At 37.9% G+C, this 21,848-nt stretch overlaps 2 protein-coding genes across 2 annotated transcripts; both read left to right on the top strand.

The window, feature by feature from the left end:
• Nucleotides 1–10,721: 10,721 nt before the first annotated feature.
• Nucleotides 10,722–18,722, top strand: LOC138889846 (uncharacterized). The gene is made up of 9 exons (XM_070173183.1): nt 10,722–11,025; nt 11,480–11,946; nt 12,102–12,447; nt 13,012–13,076; nt 13,188–13,272; nt 15,134–15,162; nt 15,249–15,305; nt 15,397–15,453; nt 18,321–18,722. The coding sequence occupies exons 1-9, from the start codon at nt 10,722–10,724 to the stop codon at nt 18,720–18,722; spliced, it is 1,812 nt and encodes a 603-aa protein (XP_070029284.1).
• Nucleotides 18,723–18,796: 74 nt separating this feature from the next.
• On the top strand, nt 18,797–21,483 carry LOC138889845 (uncharacterized). The gene is made up of 3 exons (XM_070173182.1): nt 18,797–19,207; nt 19,322–19,615; nt 21,304–21,483. Exons 1-3 carry the CDS (start codon nt 18,797–18,799, stop codon nt 21,481–21,483), a joined length of 885 nt encoding a protein of 294 aa, XP_070029283.1.
• The last annotated feature ends 365 nt before the right edge of the window (nt 21,484–21,848 follow it).

Below are 21,848 nucleotides of genomic sequence, written 5' to 3'. Positions count from 1 at the left end.
CATACATACGTTATTTGTTTACCCACCTTCCTTGTAGAGTTTCACTAACTTTTGATATTGGTCATGCTGTTAATGGAAATGATTATTTGACAATTACATGTCATTGGATAGATGATAATTATTGTATGCAAAAACTTATTATCGCTTTTAAATATGATGAAGATCATAGTCATACTGCTGCGTTTATAAGTACTACTATTTGTGAAGTTGTTTAATTTTATAATCTCAAGCAAAAGGTATTGTGTATGTCTTTTGATAATGCTTCTAACAATAATGCCGCAATTTCAATATTAAAACTGCATTTGCAACCACCAATTGATGAAATTTTTCATGTTAGGTGTGCATGTCATGTTTATAATTTAATTATTAAAAGTGGCCTTGATTTATTTTCAACTGAGATTACTCATGTTAGAAGAGGAGTTGGTGTTATTCAAAGGAATAATAGACAATCTAGAATAAAGGAATTTAAGAATAAGTGTATCCAGTATAACCTTAAACCCAGATTCATGCCAGACGAAATTGCTACTAGATAGAATTATACATATATATTGTTAAAATGTTGCTACAAATATAGATTCTCAATAACTGAAGTTGTTAATGCGTACTGTACTGATCCAAACTGTTTGTTAACAACTACTACTTGGGAGGTCATTAATGATGTTGTTAAATTTTTACATAAATTTTATACAACTACTGTTGAGTTTTCTGGAGCATATTACCCTACTGTTACTATGGCTTTAGTATATATAGCTGAAATTTCTTTTCTACTCTTTGAATTTAAGAAGAAAGAAAAATATAGGGATGTTGTTGAAAAAATTCAAGCAAAATTCAAAAAATATTTCTTTCCAATTCCTCTGATTTACTTAAGTGGTGCTATTTTAAATCCTTTTATTAAGATGTCTGATTGTCACCAATTAATGAATGCTTTTATATACTTATATGGAGATTGGACCAACTGAAACCCTAGATTTATATGCTTGTATGAACAAGCTAAATGATTCTTTACAACAATTATATAATTATTATGCAAATGTAATTGATGATGTTGCTCTTAATGTAGGCAATGTTAATCCCACTATGCACTGTACCACTTCTACTACTGTGGATGATGATGAAGGCCTTGATAGTTTTAATATTTTTTCTACATTTTCTAACACTCAAACTAGTAGCAGGAACATTGATGAACTTCAATTCTACTTGCAGAAGCAAAAAGAGCCTCGCACAAAGGAATTTTCACCGTTGGGATGGTGGCATGAGAATGGAAAGCAATTTTCTGTTCTTTCTGCTATGGCTCGGGACGTGCTGAATATGCCAATTTCAACTGTTGCATTAGAGAATGCATTTAGCCAAGCAAGATAACAACTTGGAGACACCCGTCACTCATTGGAAAGCAATGCTTTGGAAGTTTTAGTATGTTTAAGAGATTGGATTAGATCGAAACGAAGATATCAAGGACGTAAAGATGTTGATAGCCTAGAAGACGAGGAACTTGAAGATATATTAACATATGGTAACCCATCCGAATTTAACACTCCAGAAGAAGGCCACTCAGTTCATATTGATTATGACGAACTTGCTAAGGCAATGTAAAACCTTTGAATTTATTCTTTTTTGGTTAATTTACTTGTTGTTAAATATAAACCTTTCAATTTCTAAGTTTGAAACTTTGAATTTTGAAATAAATGTAGCACTTGAAATTTATAAGTGCAATTTTTTCCCATCTTCATTTGTATTCTTTATATTTTTACTTTATATTAATATAACTTACAATAGTTATACAAATACAAAAAAAAAAAAAAATTACACTAACGCGGCCCGGCCCGGCCCCTTGTACTCGTAACCTTTACGATTTATTTTTTACCTGGATGAACCCGAACCCGTTAAATCCTGTAAGCCCCAACCCGTAGCCGGCCCGGACCACAACCCGTACGGTTACTAATTTTTCCTACCCAGCCCACCCGTTAGACACCCATAGTCAGAACAACTCAGTTGCCGAGTTGTTTTCTAGAAATATATTTAATTATTTTATTGAAAAAAAGGTGACCATTTACCAGAGGCAAAGCCGAGATTTCAATTTTATGGGTTCTGAATTTTAGAACGACTTCAAGTACTAATAATTGGATTCTAAATTTAATATTTGTACATATTAAATGAACTTATTAACATAAATACATCGTTTGAACAAAAATAACTAGATTCGGCTGATTACATACTCGATCTTCTAGCTCTGCCTCTGCCATTTATTCATAACACGAGCTCACCAAAGTAGTAATAAAAAGTCAATGCACAAACATATGAGAATTAAAGCATGGATATGTGACAATAGTAAAATTAGTACTCTCAGTGGATTTAAAAAGATCTATAAAACATAATCTTCAGGATTCAAATAATGACAATTTGACATTGCATCACCTCATGGGTACTTTTGTTTTGTTATTGTGCTTGCGATTCTTTTTTATTTTTATTTTTTGTGCTTTCGATATTTAGTGTCCCTAAACCATATGACAATGAAAGCATCTATCGTTATCCAACACTTCCTCTAAAAGAAAAAAGTTTCTTTGCTCATGGCAAATTATGTGTAAGTCAAAGCAAAAAAAAACAATATTTCATTCCTTAATAAAATCATGAACAAGAAATGATTAGATGAATGAGTTTAATAAGGAGTGTTATACAAAATCTAATTAAGTTAAAAGGCTATACATTTAGAAATATTTTTAACTAAACCACAAGAATTGAACCAATATTTGTAACAAATCAATGAATGCAAGACATGTATCTTTTTATATATAAATTGATGCATTTTACTATCAAGAGGTAATACGTAATTTTACTGTATGCGGCGAAATCATAGAGCATAATTTCTTGCTATCAAGTCACTTCAGAAGAATGTCTCGAGACCCCGAGGACGCGGAGTTGCGACCGAGTTCCCTCCCTCGGACGCTCGTCGAGGCCCAACTCAAAGAACACGAAGATCGAGGCTAGAGCAAAATGGGGAATTCCTAAGGCACACGGCTAAGTCTGACAGAGCCGGCCTACCTAGAGCCTGTATCGAGGCGTCACATCTAGCCATCCCATCTCCATGCTTTACAATTAATGCACTTTGTACCATAACAGGATTCCCCTCCTATATAAAGAGAATCCTCACCACTTTGTAAAGGGCTATTGTTGCTCCAGACATTCTACACAAGATCAATAACAACTCTCTCTCTCTTCTCTCTACTTACTCGCTCGAGGCGACTCTTTCCATTTATTGCTTTCATACTTGTTCTTCTTTTATTGCTTGATATTGGCCATAAAGAGCATTATTGATTATATCCTAGCTGTTATTCCCTTCCCGGTTATCCCCGATAGCTCGAGCTCGAGCCCAGGCATTGACCTCGAGGCCTTTCATCGATCAGTCCGAGGCCCGGGTAGCAAGCCCCTCAGTTTGATTACTGCCCTGTTTTAGCTTGTATTTCGTCAGTTAAACTTCACATATCTAGCATCCAGTGCTCTAACAACTGGCATAAAAATAGATCACGTATTTTTAAAGTCTCATTTACAAATTTAATTGTTATTACCATTTTCATGGTAAAAGTTTGGCGCCCACCGTGGGGCTAAAAATAATAGTGATTATTTTCTTGCTGGTTCATTACACAACGCAAGTTATCTTTCACGTTTTTTCTTGTCTAAGATCTTTTGATTTCGGGATAAAATGTCTGGCTCAGTAAACAGAGTTGAGAACGACAACCTCAAAAACCATGGGAAAAACGGTGTGGCTGTTCCCATCGTCGGCGCACCACCGCAGAATCCCGATAACGCGTCCGGACCAATTTCAGCAGATGCGGATTTGCAGGACGCACATCAGGTCGACCAAACCTCACACCGACAGGAGCATGCGACATGACGACCAACAAGAAGCCCAAAAATATCCCAGCTCGGGAAGAATAGGAAGTTAGTCTTCATATTATTTTCGAAATGTTGCAGACACAATAGTTGGCTATCGCTCAGTTGCAAAGCCATCCGAAGACTCCCAACACAGTATCACCAGACGGGAGATCGAGCAATAACGGATCGATAACCAACCCTGTCATAGTAAAAATGCTTGAGGATCTCACCAAAAGGATCAAATCGGGCGAGAAAATTATAGCACCCAACGATAAGAAGGTCGAGACCTATAACTCTAGGGTCGACTAGATCCCGGGTGCACCCTCGGTCCTCAAGAGCGTGGATTCGAAGGAGTTCATACAAAGGCCATTCCCCGAGGAAGCGGCCCCGAAACTCATTCCAAAGAAGTCCAGAATGACAGAACTCCCAAAGTACAATGGGACCTCAGATCCCAACGAACACATCACTACCTATGCGTGCGCGGTGAAAGGCAATGACACAAAAGACGGTGAGATCAAGTCCGTCTTATAGAAGAGGTTCGGAGAAACGCTCTCGAAGGGGGCCATGATATAGCATCATAGCCTAACTCCCAACCCCATAAACTCACTTACCATACTGGCAGATTCTTTCATAAAGTCACACGCCGGTGCCATTGAAGCAACGACGAGAAAGCCCGATGCATCCGAGATTAAGCAAAGGGAGAATGAAATGCTACGAGAATTCGCATCTTGTTCCCAGATGGAACGAACGAAACTACCCCCGGTCTCAGATGACTAGGCGGTGCACGCCTTCACTCAAAGCCAAAATGAACAAAGCCCGGTGATTTCAAGGCAGTTGAAACAGAACTTGATAGGGTATCCAGCAAGGACCTGGTCAGATGCCCACATCCGGCACCAGTCATGAATCAAGGTCGTGGATGACCAGTTGGGAGCCCCCTCGGGCTCAGTATACCCAAGCAGGCTCCTAGCAAAGAAATCGATGCCAAACAAAGAGAGATACCGGCCGTACACCGCAGATAGGAGGAATGCCCTGAGACGCAACCTATCTCACAACGATCGTAGAATGGATTGAGGACAATATCCTCGAGGAATCGTCAACAGAGCCAAATTCGACGAGGACACAAGGCCGGCGAGGGTGCCTTGCCTATCAGGATGCAATTTCAACATCGATGTATCAGACACCGTGTTCACCGTCAGAAAACCAGGGACGCCAAATGGCCCAGGCCTATTCAGTCGAATCCCTCTAAGAGGAATTACAGCTTGGTGTGTGAACTATATAATAGCACAACCACGGGGACGAATATGGCCACCAGCTCTGAAATAAAAAAGCCAAGCTACTCAATAAAAATCACCGCCAAGAACTATCGAACGATCGGGCTCAAGTTCAGTTCCGAGTAAGGAAGGCAACCAAGAAGAACGAAGCAAATGGGCCGCGACATATTACCATGGTAGTGGAGGAGAGATGACACTCTCCAAGAACTTATAAAGAGGAGGGTAAAAATGCCTGTCACTAGAGAAAAGCAGATACGGGGATATATTCCTGAGGACGCCCTCACATTCAGCGAAGAGGACACCGAGACCTTGTCTAAGCCTCACCCTGACGCACTGGTAACCTTATTCCTCATTCGATCCATTTCAAATAAAACATGTGCTCATGAATTCAGGTGGCTCGATCAACATTGTCGGGCCGAGGATGAGAAGAAAAGACCATTCTCCACACGGCGATCGAGACGATGAGAAGAAACACCATTCTCTCAGTCAGCATGGCTGGCGTGGACCGGAACGCCAAGTTCCATATCATTAAAGGAGGCACAAGGCATGAACACCTTATTCAGACGGCCGCAGACGCACTGCATGAAGGTAGTGTCGTCCCCTCTTCGCCAAAGGATGAAATCCCCTGCAAGGGACGGAATTAAAACTGTCCGCATGGAGCAATACGCGGCAAGGGGAATGTTTGCGTCACATAGCGTATTGCCGGCACCAATATCTCCACTCTCGAAAGAGTCAAAGGGTACTCAAACCATGTCTTCGGCCAAGCCCGATTAAACACAGCGGAGGGTTGTACAAAATTCTCGCTCCAAAACAGCATGGACATATTGGGCCTCGGAACATCTCCTGCGCACCCCGCGATAAGGTAAGACCACCTCCCTTCTTCATTATTTTACATTAACCCATATGCAAACACCCGGATAGGGCGTTCGGAAGTATTAACCCTACCCGAAGATCCCAAGCCCTTAATGGCACCCATCGTACTCTTTCCCCTCGGCCGAGCTTTCTCCCCGAAGAGGGTCTCGCCAGCAAGGTTCTCAGCGGGGCGACGTGCCTCCTAATGAGGATCCGACAAGCTCACAGGACTTTTTTTGCAATCAACCCCGAATGCTGGAAGGCACCCCCCTTGAAGACATCGTCCGCTCGGAAGGGCCGAGGAACGACAGACTAAGTTCCAATAGGAAACAATGTACCGGGCCAAACGGTCAAAAGAGTCGTGCCCGCACAGGCCGAGATCACGGCAACGAAACAACATGTACTTACGCCAAGCAATCAAAGAATATCTTTCTCCAAAAGCATCTCGTACTCCAAAGAAAATTCAGTATACTCACGGCAAGGATCCCTCCATTGAGTACGTCCCGAAATACTCGGAGACTTAGCGTAAACAATTTGATACCCACATGACCTCAGGGTCGAAACTCCGTGCTCGTAAGACCTCAACGAGGCAATTTCGAGCTCACGAGTAACGACTTTCAAGCCTAAGCAAACTTGATGACTCGGAAACTGTCGTCAATCGCCATTCACTGAAAAACCCGAGGCCGTAAGACCCCGAGTGGGAAAACTCGATCTAACCAGATCTATTTTTCATACCAACAAAAAATAACTGTAAGACCTCAACAGGCAATGATGTTGGGCATATTTCTATATGTTTTTATGTTACTTTTCCCATGTTTTAACCGTTTTTTGTTGCTATATAGTGTTAAAAATGCCCAACATGGTTTAATTGGTGGTTTTATGACTAATGGAGTTGTGTATGATAATTTAAGGCGTGTGGAGTGCAAAAATATGAGCCTATATACTTTTATTTGGCACCCACATTACAAGCCTATACCCTTTTTATTCTTAATTAACATTGTTTTGATCTTTTACCTCTTAAGGCACTTTAATTGCAAAATGAGCACTAAAAGAAGTAAGGAGGGACTAAGTGTGGGGTGGCTTTTGAGTGGAACCAATGAAAGAAAGAAGTGTGCACTTACTTTGTAAATAAGACACCACGAGCGGAAAAAAAATGGAAAATTGAATAAATTGTTGTCCTATTTTTGCTAGTGGGGTATACATTAAGGTAGTGCTTAAAGAAGAAGGGAACGTTGATAGGAGTGATTTGTGTTGAAAAGTAGAAGATGTGATTGAAGAATCTGCGCTCAATATTAATTATGTGATGTGTTAAAGTGCTTAGGCGGGTAAACTACTATTCCTAAATATATCTTACTTGTCCCTTAGCCCACATTATAACCTTGAAAAGTCCTAATTGATTTGAGATCGAGCAAGCCTGCATTAGTAGAGATTTACATTAAGGGCAAGCATATGGTACCTTTTGTGCGCATGTGACCTTCATTGAGAGAGTGAGAGAATTCTTCCACTGTTTTGAAGTCCTTAAATTACGTTCAAATTTTATTTGAATGTGCGGACTATCTTTCTCAATTTTATTGTGAGGGCACATGTTTCATGATGGATAGGCGACTTTATTAAAGTTTTCAGTCAAAGTGAGTAAGTTGCCCCGAAAGTAGTTATCCTAAGGAGTCAGTTTCTGAGGTTGAGATGTCCCGAATTGTGCTATTTGATTGGTTTGAATTGTTCAATAGTGGTCTTGACATGTTATTAACATGGATAAGGAAGTCCGAGAATGCATTTTCAAGGGGCTAATTGTTGGTATCAACCAAAGTCATGGGTGTTTAAGCTTAATTGAAATGTGTGGCTTGATAGCAATAAGCTTAATTTTGTTCAATCGGTTGTGGGTTGATTTTACTTTGTTCGATGACGAACAAAGATTTAAGTGTGGGGTGGTGATGTTGGGCACATGTCTATATGTTTTGATTTTTTCCCCATGTTTAAACTGCTTTTTGTTGCTATATAGTGTTAAAAATGCCCAACATGGTTTAATTAGTGGTTTTATGACTAATGGAGTTGGGTGTGATGATTTAAGGTGTGTGGAGTGCAAAAATATGAAGAAAAGATGTTCCAACTAGAGAAAAAGAGGTTGGATGTGTCGCATCCAACCTTGGAAAAAAAGATTTTTGGTGAACCCCTTAGCAGTGAAGTCGGCCCATAGCATCCACCTTAGCATCCGCACCTGGGCAAAGCTGAGATGGAGGAACAAGCATCCACCTTAGCATGCGAAGCTGAGAAGCAGAGGACGAGGTGGATGCGAAGCATCCACCCCAGCATCAATCACTGAAGCAGATTTGGACTAGAATAAGGAGAACTTTGGCCCACAATTTTTATACGCAATATATAAGCCAAAAACACCTTTTTGGTCAGATAACAAATCGGGAAGAGGAGAAAAAGTGTAGATCTGATTTTAGATAGAAGAAGAAGAGGAGATTCATTTTCAAGTATCAAAAATCAAGAGGAATAAAGAGCAAGGATTAAAAGAGTTTTTCTAAACTTTCTTCTAGTATCTATTTATTTTATGTTTAAGACTTATATTGTTGATGTTTGTATCATTATGAGTGGCTAAAAACCCAAATATTCTGGGGTTATGGGTGTTAGATGATTATGCTGTTTGAAGCTTAAATTGATGATCTTGAATTTATCGTTAAGGGTTGTTTATTTGATTCTGCTGTTAATTATTTTATTGCATAGCAAACAGTGAAATACTATTTACGAATCTTGAGTTAAACTTGAAAAAGAAAATTCTTGATTGCATATAGAATCAAATAGAACAAGATCTGAATCCTGGGCATCGGGTGAAAGATTCGCGATTAAGATAGGACTATACTTAATTGCCTTGTTTGGTTAAAAAATAGGAATTGTAATTGCATTTTAGTTAATATTAATACCATAGAAATATAGGTATTAATTTAACTTGAATAGGCACATAAGAAATCAACATATTCTTATGGATATTATCAACCATATAATCAATAACCCAGATAATTCAATAAATTATTTTTAAGCTAAAAAGCGTAGCATGATCTCTAGTAAGCCCATAACCCTAGAATATCTCTCTTATTAATTGTTGAAAGAAAACTTCATAAGTGGCGTAGTAAATATGCGTAGTATTATTGTTAAATTACTAGTTAAATTGTAAATTGGTTATTTATGTATTTTGTAATGAATTAGCTTGAATTGATAATTGTTTGAGTTTGCATCAGTTGATAAGTTAATCACAAGTCCTTGTGGGAACGATACTCTACTTATTACTATATTACTTGAAGATTGCGTACACTTGCGTGAGTGTTTTGATCGCAACAAGTTTTTGGCGCCGTTGCCGGGGAACTTGGAAATTAGCTACTTGACTAAGTTAAGTTTTTATTAGCTATTGCTTTAAGTATTAATTTTCAGTTCACTTTGTTTGTGTCACGCAGACTCTTCTCTTGAATGCGGAGGAGTAGAAGCACAAGCAATCGCTTCCCTCTTGATCCTGAAATTGAAAGAACACTTCATAGAGCAAGGAATGAGTAGGAATCTAGATACAAAACAGAAAGAGAGTTGGACATTTTAGTTCAACCACAGCCAACAGTGATGGCAGGTAATGGAGGGCGTCTAGTGATAGAAGTTGCAAGGCCAAATCTTGCTAATATGACCCAGGCTATTGTCAAGCCTGATATCACTGGTCACTTTGAGCTTAAACAGTACATGGTACAGCTGATTTAGTCCACTGGGCAATATGTAGGTCTATCTCATGAAGACCCGCAGAGGCACATTCAGAATTTTTTGGAAATCACGGATACTTACAACTATCCAAATATTTCCAAGGACTATGTCAGGATAACCTTGTTTCCTTTTTAATTGTTGGGGGAAGTTGAAGAATGGTTGCATAAGGAGCCTGCTAATTCAATCCATACTTGGGATGATTTAGCAAAGAAATTCGTAATCAAGTTTTTCCCCACAAAAAAGACAAAGTCTTTGTGGATCCAGATTCTTGGATTTCAACAACGGGATGGTGAGACTCTTCGCCAAGCTTGGGAAAGATACAAGAAACTACTCCGAGACTGTCCGCATCATTGTCAAACTGATGAGGTATTGGGCCATACTTTTGTTGATGGATTAGATGAGACTTCAAAGATAAATCTTGATTCAGCTTGTGGAGGTAGTTGCATGGCGAGACCATATAGTGAAATACAACTTCTGCTAAACAACTTCGCTGCTAATGATCATAATTGGCAAGGTGAGGGAGAACCAAGGAGAGCAATGAAACAAAAAGCAGTAGGGGTACTTGAACTTGATGATTTTTCAGCCATGAGAGTAGATATAGCAAAATTGGCAAATCAAATGAATAGAATGACAATGAACTAGACACAACAATTGCAACATGTTCAACAAATGTCGATTTGTTGTGAAATGTGTGGTGATAATCACACAAGTGACATGTGCCCAACGAATCCTGAATCTATTTATTATGTGGGACAACAAAGCAGAGGTCCGATGAACCAACAGGCATAATATGGGAACACTTACAATGCAAATTGGAGAAATCATCCTAATTTCTCTTGGGGTGGAAATCAATCAAATCAGAATCAACATAGACCCCAAGAAAATTTTAATCAACCCCAACAGGTAGAAGAAAGTACAAATGATTTGTTGAAGAAATTGTTGCATGAGAATTAACAACTCAGAACTGATTTCAGAAATCTTGAAAGACAAATGGGACAGCTAGCTGCAAATCAAAATACTAGTCCTGCAGGTACTCTTCCAAGTGATACAGAGAAAAATCCGCAAGTTAGTGCAATTACACTTAGAAATGGAAGGGAATTAGAAGAAGTTCCAAAGAAGAAAAAAGACAAGCCCATACCTAAGGGTGAATTGATTCCCAAAACAACACAGGAAGCAAAGAAAGATGATACAGTTTCAGCACTTGTGAATGTTCCAAGGCCACCACCACCCTTTCCACAAATATTGCAGAAAAAGAATGATGATCGCATGTTCAACAAATTTCTCTCTATGTTGAGTCAGATTTAATTGAATATTCCGTTGGTAGATATGATTCGTGATATTCCAAAGTATGCCAAATACATAAAAGATATTGTGGCTAACAAGAGGAGACTGACTGAATTTGAAACAGTTACACTTACTGAGGAGTGCACTTCAAGGGTCCAAAATAAGAATCCTCAAAATCTTAAGGACCCTAGCAGCTTTACTATCCCTGTGAGAATAGGCAATGTTGATGTAGGCCATGTACTTTGTGATTTGGGAGCAAGCATAAATTTGATGCCATTGTCCTTATACAAAATATTGGGTTTGGGAGCTCCAAAACCCACCACTGTAATGTTGCAACTAGCAGACAGGTCCATAGCTTACCCGGAAGGGGTGATTGAAGATGTGCTGCTGAAAATTGGGAAATTCATTTTCCCCGCTGATTTCATCACCGCTGAGTCAGATTTAATTGAATATTCCGTTGGTAGATGCGATTGGTGATATTCCAAAGTATGCCAAATACATAAAAGATATTGTGGCTAACAAGAGGAGACTGACTGAATTTGAAACAGTCGCACTTACTGAGGAGTGCACTTCAAGGGTCCAAAATAAGAATCCTCAAAATCTTAAGGACCCTAGCAGCTTTACTATCCCTGTGAGAATAGGCAATGTTGATGTAGGCCATGCACTTTGTGATTTGGGAGCAAGCATAAATTTGATGACATTGTCCTTATACAAAATATTGGGTTTGGGAGCTCCAAAACCCACCACTGTAATATTGCAACTAGCAGACAGGTCCATAGCTTACCCAGAAGGGGTGATTGAAGATGTGCAGCTGAAAATTGGGAAATTCATTTTCCCCGCTGATTTCATTATCTTAGATTTTGAAGCAGATGAAAAAGTTCCCATTATATTGGGAAGACCTCTCTTGGCTACAGGTGATGCTATAATTAAAGTAAGAGAGGGAAAAATGATCATGAGAGTTGACAACGAGGAAGCTGTTTTTAATGTATACAAAGCAATTCAACTTCCTCGCCATTATGAAGAATTGTCTATGATATCTGTCATGGAGATGGATGAGCAACTTATTCCCCAAGTGTATATTTGAAGGATTCTTTAGAGAAAGCAATCGTGTTGTTCGAGAGTTTGGAGATTAATGATGAGGTTGAATATATGAAGCATATTTTGAATGCATCATGTGAATATATGAAAGGTTTACATCCCTTTGAGCCTTTGAACCGGCCAAATGGTCCTCCTCCGAAGCCATCAATTGAAGAAGCTACAAAATTGGAACTAAAGCCTTTACCTTCTCACCTTCATTATGCTTATTTGGGTAGTTCTGATACGTTACCTGTTATTATTTCTTTTGACTTGTCTGAATTGCAGGAGGAAAAATTACTGAGAGTACTACATGAGCATAAAAGAGCAATTGGGTGGACAATGTCTGACATAAGAGGTATTAGTCCAGCTTTTTGCATGCATAAAATTCTCATGAAGGAAGGACACAAGCCGAGCATAGAATAACAATGCCGCCTAAATCCTAACATGAAAGAGGTGGTAAGAAAAGAAGTGATTAAATGGCTTAATGCAGGTATTGTATTTCCAATCTCTGATAGCAAATGGGTAAGTCCAGTCCAATGTATTCCAAAGAAAGGAGGAATGACCGTAGTGACAAATGAAAACAATGATCTGATTCCCATTAGAACTGTTACTGGGTGGAGGATTTGCATAGATTATAGAAAATTGAATAATGCCACCCGAAAAGACCATTTTCCTCTCCCCTTTATTGACCAAATACTTGATAGATTAGCTGGGCAAGAATACTACTGTTTTTTGGATAGTTACTCGGGATATAATTAGATTGTTATAGCCCCAGAGGACCAAGAGAAGACCACATTTACATGTCCCTATGGGACATATGCATTTAAAAGAATGTCATTTGGTCTTTGCAATGCACCTGCGATTTTTCAAAGGTATATGATGGCTATTTTTACTGATATGGTTGAAAGATTTGTGGAAGTATTTATGGATAATTTTTCTGTATTTGGATGTTCTTTTGATGAATGTTTAATGAATCTTGACAAGGTACTTGCTAGGTGCGAAGAAATAAATTTGGTACTAAATTGGAAAAAATGTCATTTCATGGTAAGAGAAGGCATAGTCCTAGGGCATAGAGTGTCCAAGAATGGATTGCAGGTAGATACAGCAAAGGTGGAAGCAATTGAAAAATTACCTCCACCGACATCAGTTAGAGGCATTCGCAGTTTCTTGGGCCATGCAGGTTTTTATCGTCGTTTCATTAAAGATTTTTCAAAAATTTCATCTCCTTTGTGCAGGCTTCTTGAGAAAGATACATCCTTCAAGTTTGATGATGCTTGTCTGAAAGCATTTGATGAGTGTGAGCACGTGATTTTTGCCTTACGAAAAACTACTCCAAAATAAATCAAAATAAATTTCTTTTACTGTGTAATTTCTGAATTTGCGTGGTGTTAAATATTTGTTATGTCCGTAAAATGTTTGCTTTGTTATAATTAAACAAAATTAAAATAAAAATACATGTTTCATCTAGGATTTAAGTATGCATTTAATTAAGTTAATTTAAATAAAATCACAAAAAATATGCATTGGTTCTATTTTAAATGTTTCACTATGTGATTGATGTTTTGTCTATGTGTTAAACAATTGTTATGAAGTAATTAATATTTTTGTGTAAGGTTAAAAATTGTTTTATAATTCTTATTAGGATTTTTTTTTTTAAAATAAAATTAGGAAAGGAAATTGGACCTGGATTAAAATCCAGGCCCAAGTGAATTAATTCCCCCCACAGCCCAGTCCGAACAGCCCAAGTCTGCCCCAGTCCCAAGCTAAGACCAAACGACGTCGTTTGGTCACCTCTCATCAAGGGCCGTTGGATTAAATTCAACCAACGGTCAAGATACACTACCCTTACCCGTAACCCGTTACCCGATCCATTAACCCGATTCAGTCCGACCCCAACTTTGAACCAAACGACGTCGTTTGATTTAATGAATTAATCTTGGCCATTCATCTTGCTTGATCCAACGGACGATACCAGTCCACCCCACCCCTATATAAATCCCAAGCCTCTACCCGGCCCCTAACTGAACACCCCCCCCTCCTACACTGTTCATCATCATCCCCCAAACCCCCACTCCTAACCCTAGCCGCCCTAGGATTCCACCGCCTGAAACCCGGCGGCATCAACGCCGCCGGTCACCAAAATAACACCCCAGAACCCCTTGAACCTCCTCTATCCAAATATGTTATCGGCTTGGTTCGAATCTCCCTGAAGGTTCTCGAATCTTCATTTGAAGATTCGAGCCAAGTTCAGATCTAGACCTAACAGTCCCAAATCGACACCACAGCTTCCCCTAGTCACCCTGAATATGGATCTATCGTTTGTTTGGTTCGAATCAGTTCGGAACTTCTCGAATCTTCTTTTGAAGATTCGGACCAAACAAGAACAAACTCAGATCCGTTTCAAATTAACACCAAATGACCCCTAGGCTACCCTCACCCTTATATCATGTTTGGTTCCCTTTGAATCTGCCCTGAAATGTTCGGATTTAAGATCCAAGAACCTGAAACCCTAAAAATACCAAACTTTTGGATTCTGTGCATATTAAATGAAGATTGAGGTTTAATCGACCTTAGTCGAAGTATTTTCAGTAGAAAATACTTCGACTAAGGTCAGTTTGATTTCAAACAAAGTCCAAATCCAAGTTGAGTTCGAGTCGGAATAAAATTGAAGATTCAAAGGTATTTTTCTATTTATTTTGTGTATTATACGTGTATTTTTGTGTTTGTTTTAGTCTGTGTAACTTTCCCATCTTTTATTGTCATACTGTCTCCTACTCGTCTATTTGATTTGAAATGAGAACTGTTTCTGTTGGTTGTGATTGTTTACAATGTGTGTAATCGACTCGATTAAGTTCGTCGATTAGTTATATTACGAATTTTCATTTCTGAAAATGTTGACTGAAACAGTCTGCTTCTATTGTTCAGACTAATTATTGACAAATGTTGTAAATAGTCAATTGATTAGTACTCGTCAATTAAATCAATGTTTGTTTGTGAATCAATGAATTCAAACGTATGCTGTATTGTTGTTTTCTAAACAGGACATTGTCAGTATATTGATAATGCTCCTGTATTTGTTTGCTTTTAATTCAGTTTTGAATTCCAGTTGAAATAATTCTGCATGTTCTGTATAATGTTAAGGTTGTTTTTATTCAGTATTCAGTTGAGAATTCCCTGTTTAAATTCAGTTTTTGTCAATCAGTTATTAGAAATGTAATATACTGTCTCAAAATCATAGAATTGGTTATAGCTGTAAATCAGAAGGATAGTTAAGTCTATACAGATTGTAGAATCTGTTTTACAGTGGGTTCTGATTTTTCAAGTAATAACAGTAGGTCAGGGGCATTTCTGGAATGAAACAGTAAAAAACAGGGTGTTAGTGCTAGTGTATTATAATGTAATGTTAATGGCTATATTTAAGTAATAAAGGGGGAACAAGGGATAATGGGGCTGCTGAAAATCATGTTAGGATCACATAAAGTATTAAAAAGAAGTTTCAATGGAAACTTTCTGGTTGTTAAAGGGATAAAGGGTCCCTCCAATACTAATTGGTATGGAACCAGCCCTGTATAAATACAGGAGCTGGACAGACCTTAAAAGGAGGTTTTTTTTTATCAGTTTTTGAAAGACAGAGAGAGAATTTTTGAGGAGAGTTTTGAAGGAATTCTAAGAGGGCAGTCTTTAAGAGTTTTAAGAGGAAAAGAGAGTGTGAAATTGGGGAAGCAAATAGATTTTTAGGATCAGTTTTCAGAAGAGGAGAGTTTGAGAGATTTTAGGAGAGGAAAAAGAAACAGAAAAGGAACAAAAGGGCAGTCACACACACACACAGATATACAGCAACAAAAACAGAAAAAATCAAAAAAAAAATGGGAATTTGAAACTGAAAAGAAATTGAGATTTGAAATATTGTTCTTTTGTTGAATCTGTTCATCCTTACTTGGTTCCACTGATTCAGTTAACATCTGAAGTGTCCAGTTAAAAATAACTGTATTGTGCATCTGTTTCTCTTCGGATCTTATTATTGCTCAAATCTGTGGGAATACTGGTATTTCGCTGTTTTTGTTACTGCTGCAACTGCTGAAACTTACTTCTTCTACCTCCATTTCCAGGTACATATCTTTCTTAAATTCTATGTTGGAAAGAGATTCGGCATGATAAATCAATGAAGTTTGAATTGCAGTTCTATTTTTCCGTTTATCTAAGTTTGTTATTTTAAATTTCAGTTTTGTTTCATGTTATTTCATATAGAGGTATGCTGGACATGTTAATTATCAATTGATCATTTTCTTTTGAAATTCATATAAGTATTGTAATAATTTTATCTATTCCAGAATTTCATTAAGGTATAACTATGGTTGAATTGTTAAGATAGGGAATATGGCACGAGGTTGGTTATTAATTAAGTCTTACGACATTGTTAGACAGGTATAAAGTAGTCCGGGAATATAAAGAAATGAGTGGTTAGTGTATTTCGATTGTTTGTATGTGGATTAAGGCTAGATGATGATTGATTGTACTTAATTCATATATGGCATAATAATGATTATGGTTAACACCAATATTTGGAAGTTGCATTATTATCCTCCATTATGTTTGCAAACGTCAAAACAGGGTGAATAATGTTGTAGGCAATATTACTTTATTAAGTCAATTAGGTAGATTTGTTCTCTTTCTCAAAATAACAAATGGCCTAGGAGGTTATAATGTGAAAGTTAGTAAGAAGGGTTGATTATATATACATTTACGTTTAACCATAAGCAAAATCAATTATAATAATTTCGCCTATTCGATTAAAAACGAATATATGAGAATAAGTTGAGACGTACATGTACAGATTGCAACATTTTAAATCAATGGTAAGCAAAAGATAGAAATTGCATTAAGTAAATAATGAAATTTCTTGGAAAATATTTCTTTCTTTTATGAATCATTCATTTTTCAGTTTCATATGCCATTTATTCTTTGGCATATATATATATGTCATATTTGTTTTAAAGATAGTCTTAATCATATTTTTATTATGTCCTTTGAATTTGAATAGTTGGAATGAATATAATTTATATTCGGAAATTATAATCAATGGGAAACATTTAATAAATCGTGAATTCTTTCTCAAGAATTAAAAGGTCTTAAAAGGAAATTTCTCGTGATATAACAAACATTTTGTGGAAATTACATAATATCATTACAATAATGTTGCGCAATTAGGGATACGTTCGCGTACCCTGATTATATTTTTAAAAGCAAAATTCGGATTATGCGTACGCGCAATTTCGAGCGAATATTTAATAAAAGGATTTTTTCAAAGGCGTTAAATTAATTTCATAAAAACCCGCGATGTGCGGTTCAATATTTAAGAAAAACAAATATTCTTGATTCAACACAATTTCGAAAAAATGATTGCTTAATAAATATATTACCAAAAGTTATCGTGTACACGTACGCGTGACACAATTCCGCATTTTTAAATTTATAACACGAATATACGTACGCGTAATTCGATTCAAAGAAGGGTCCTCAATCACAATAAGTATAAGCGGTAGTAAAATCATGTAACATCAATATATTTAATAAAATCAAGATAATTAAGCCAATAATAAAAACAGTTAAGCGACCGTGCTAGAACCACGGAATTCGGAAATGCCTAACACCTTCTTCCGGATTAACAGAATTCCTTACTCAGGATTTCTGGTTCGCAGAATAATAAACAGAGTCATATTCTCCTCGATTCAGGGATTGAAATTGGTGACTTGGGACGCCTTAAAATTCCCAGGTGGCGACTCTGAAAATAATTAAATAAATCCCGTTTCGACTGTCCTTTAATTGGAGAAACTCCCCACGCGCCCCGCGGGCGCGGCAAAAAGGAGGTGCGACAATGAGCTGAAAAGAAGATTAGTTACTGCACCAATTATCATTGCTCCAAATTGGAAACTTCCATCTGAGCTGATGTGTGATGCAAGTGATATAGCCATTGGAGCTGTTTTGGGGCAGCGGAAGGAGAAAATCTATTACTCCATTTATTATGCGAGCAGAACTCTTAATCCAGCTCAAATGAATTACACTGTTACTGAAAAAGAGTTGCTCGCAGTAGTATGGGCATTTGATAAGTTCAGGTCCTATCTAGTGGGAACCAAAGTCATAGTTTATACAGATCACTCAGCTATCAGGTATTTATTTGCAAAGAAAGATGCCAAGCCAAGGTTAATCTGATGGGTTCTTCTTTTGCAGGAATTTAATTTGGAGATTCGAGATCGAAAAGGGGCAGAGAATCAGGTTGCAGATCATTTATCCAGGCTAGAAAATCGAGGCCATGTCACTGAAGGAGAATCAATCAAAGAAACATTTCCTGACGAACATTTGCTAGCCATCACTTCGGATGAAACCCCGTGGTATGCTGATTATGTGAATTTCATTGCAAGTGGGGTGACTCCACCAGAATTCACAGCTGATCATAGAAGAAAATTTTTACATGACATGAGATTCTACATGTGGGACGAGCCTTTTCTATACAAGCAATGTGCAGATCAATTGGTAAGAAGATGTGTCCCTGAGGAGGAGATGAATGCAATATTGCATGACTGTCATTCTTCTCTGTATGGAGGTCATCATGGTGGAGACAGAACTGCATAAAAGGTTATGCAATCAGGTTTTTACTGGCCAAAATTATTTAAAGATGCGCATGCTTTTGTTAAAAATTGTGACAGATGTCAAAAAACGGGTATAATCACGAAGAGGAACGAGATTTGCAAAGTATTTTGGTAGTAGAGCTCTTTGATGTTTGGGGAATTGATTTCATGGGACCATTTCCATACTCTAATGGTCATAGATACATTTTGGTTGCATTCGATTATGTGTCTAAGTGGGTGAAGGCCATTTCTCTTCCTACTAATGATGCAAAGGTAGTGGTAAGCTTTGTAAAGAAGCACATTTTCACACGCTTTGGAACTCCAAGGGTGTTGATAAGTGATGGAGGAACACACTTTTGCAACAAATTGTTGAAAAATGTTCTAGCAAAATATGGGGTAAGACATAAGGTTGCTACTGAATACCACCCTCAAACGAGTGGTCAAGTTGAAGTGTCAAATAGAGAGGTAAAACAGATTTTGGAGAAAACAGTGAGTGCAAATAGGAAAGATTGGTCCAGTAAGTTAGAAGATGCATTGTGGGCTTACCGAACTGCATACAAGACTCCAATAGGTACTTCTCCGTACAGGTTGGTTTATGAAAAGGCATGTCATTTACCCGTTGAGCTAGAACACAAGGCTTATTGGGCAATCAAAAAGCTAAATATTGATATGGACTTTGCTGGTGAAAAAAGACTGCTACAACTCAATGAACTTGATGAGTTTCGGTTGCATGCTTATGAAAATGCCAAGTTATATAAAGAAAAGACCAAGAGGTGTCATGATAAGCACATCCAACATCGTGAGTTTGTGCCGTGTCACGAAATTCTTTTGTTTAATTCAAGGTTAAAGCTTTTTCCTGGAAAGCTTAAGTCCCGTTGGGCAGGCCCTTTCGTTGTGGTAAGTGTAATTCTCATGGAACAATTGAATTACGAGACATAATTCAAGTGGTACATTCTTGGTTAATGGGCAGCGAGTAAAACACTATTGGGGTGGTGATATTAAACGTCACAAGACCTCGGTAGATTTGGTTGACGTATGATGAAATGTTGAGTCATGCCGCGACATTAAATTAGGCGCTTCTTGGGAGGCAACCCAAGTATTTTCTTTTGTTTTCGTAGTTTGTTCATTTTTCCCGTTTGATCTTTATTTTTTAGTTTTTTTTTTCTAGGAGTTCCTTGAATTTTTAATTTTTTTAGGACTTATTTCTTGTATGTATTTACAAAAATATAATGTGAGTTGTGGTAAAATAGGGTGGATGTGTTGTATCCCCCTCAGCATCAACAATTCACGGACCAGCTGCTCAAGGCAGTGAAGTCCTCCCATCGCATCCCAACCAGCATCCGAAAAAGTTTTAGAAAAATAATTAGGATGCGTCGCGTCCAAGATCACAAACACAGGTAAGTGTTATTTTAAAACACTTCAAACACCTAAATTCATCTCCCTCATCACGTCGCCCCTTACTGCTTCCCACCTCAACGATCACAGGTAATTTCTCTTCTCTCCTCTTTTTTCTTCTCTTTCCCAACTCTCTCCTCTTCTCTCTATCACTGGTAGAAATAGATTCCCATCCCAAATTCCTGTAGGGTAGATCTTAACGACTTAAAAATTTGAAATACAACACATGTGATGTAGAGGGAAAATTGAAAAAATTTATTTGTATTTTGAGACTGGTGGGTGTTGTTCTTGTTGCTTATGATTGTTGTGAGATGATAAACTAGAATTCCCTTCATCTCGTCAAATTTGGGAGGGCAATCGTAGTGCCCAATTGTTAGAACAAGCTAGGTAAAACTATTGCATACCACATGTTCGACGAATTGTCCGTGAGGTGAATTTAGGCGCCGGTGAAGTTTGAGTAACCGAGCGACACTAGTATATGCTAGTGAATATGTGTGGGGTCATTTGTTTGATTGTGTATAGCCCTGTTGGAGTATTTTTATTCCTATGCTAAATTGTTCAAAACATTAAACATCATGCACATTCTCAATCTCTTGAAGTGTAAAATGTTACTCAATTTGAATTCTGTGCGTTCTATGTTTATTGATATGCCATGAGAATAAGTGTGGGGTTGTTTGATGAATTGTGTATATCATTTGTAAGTGTCGTAGTTATGGGTGCTCGCCACTCATTCAACTCATGTTTTGAGGCATGTAATGAACATGCGACATTCAAGTGACTAACGACCTGTTTGCATTATATGAAAACAAGTTGCTAAACTAGTTGTATTGTGGAGTACATTGTCCAACAACTGCAATTGTGCGCTTTGTGCTTATTGGTATCTACTAGTGAACAAGTGTGGGGTCGAATGCGTTATTATATGTAATCGAACTTGGTTTGTGAGCATGAATAGAATCACCCTTTTGTTGTGCATCATAATTTCTATGAAAAATGCAAAGCTCACTTGTGAATTTAAATGAGGCACCAGTTACTTCATCCTGATTGAAAGCCATGGGTTGTATTCCTGAAGAACTGAATGGTATGACATAAAATTGATTCGAAGTGCATGCTTTTGTACAGATGTTCTATCTCTGAAATGTCACTATTTCTGCACATTAATTTGTTGATTCCTATGTATTTCAGGTATTTAGGTTCATCAAATGGCAGCAACAAGCAAAACATCCAAACAACAAGAAAGAGATAATAACAAACAACTGCCTAAAAAGCCTACCGGAAAGGCTACATGTACTCCAAAGCCACCAAACAAGAGGAAGCAAACTGAGAAAGCTAAGGAACTGCTGACTAGGCAGCTAGTTGATGAATCTAAGTAAGAGGAGGAGGAACCATTGGTAAGAAGGATGGTGAAGAGGGGTACTTCAACAACATCATCAAATCCGCCAAGAAAGGGGATAGAAATCAGAAGCCAACCTTCTAAGCAGAGTGACCCGAGAGATAAAGGGAAGCAGAAAACTATGGCAGAATCTAAGTCCGAGTCTGATTCGGATGATGAGTTCCCACATGGTGACATGAGTGATGAAGATAAGGGTGAACCAATAGACCGAGCTGCCTGGGAAGATAATTTTGTTAGTGAAAAGGCGTTCCGAGCTTATGAAAAGATCCTAGGTTCAAAGAAGTATATTCCAGAAAATCCAATCAACATCAGAACGCTTAACAAAAAGTATCTAGATTTCCTGAA

Source organism: Nicotiana sylvestris, chromosome 4 (genome assembly GCF_000393655.2).
Source record: "Nicotiana sylvestris chromosome 4, ASM39365v2, whole genome shotgun sequence".
In the NCBI taxonomy this organism is placed as follows: Eukaryota; Viridiplantae; Streptophyta; class Magnoliopsida; order Solanales; family Solanaceae; genus Nicotiana; species Nicotiana sylvestris.
Note: the sequence above shows the minus strand (reverse complement) of the source record. Positions and strands in the feature narration are given on the sequence as shown.

What these genes read in the sequence shown, in the direction of transcription:
- LOC138889846 (XM_070173183.1), top strand. Translation starts at nt 10,722, where the DNA reads ATGGGACAGCTAGCTGCAAATCAAAATACTAGTCCTGCAGGTACTCTT. An exon ending in CAGGTGATGCTATAATTAAA is followed by an intron (nt 11,947 to 12,101) that starts GTAAGAGAGGGA and finishes GTATATTTGAAG; the next exon opens with GATTCTTTAGAGAAAGCAAT. An exon ending in GTCAATCAGTTATTAGAAAT is followed by an intron (nt 15,306 to 15,396) that starts GTAATATACTGT and finishes TCTGTTTTACAG; the next exon opens with TGGGTTCTGATTTTTCAAGT.
- LOC138889845 (XM_070173182.1), top strand. Translation starts at nt 18,797, where the DNA reads ATGTCAAAAAACGGGTATAATCACGAAGAGGAACGAGATTTGCAAAGT. An exon ending in AACAGATTTTGGAGAAAACA is followed by an intron (nt 19,208 to 19,321) that starts GTGAGTGCAAAT and finishes GTTTATGAAAAG; the next exon opens with GCATGTCATTTACCCGTTGA. An exon ending in GGGCAGGCCCTTTCGTTGTG is followed by an intron (nt 19,616 to 21,303) that starts GTAAGTGTAATT and finishes TCAGGTATTTAG; the next exon opens with GTTCATCAAATGGCAGCAAC.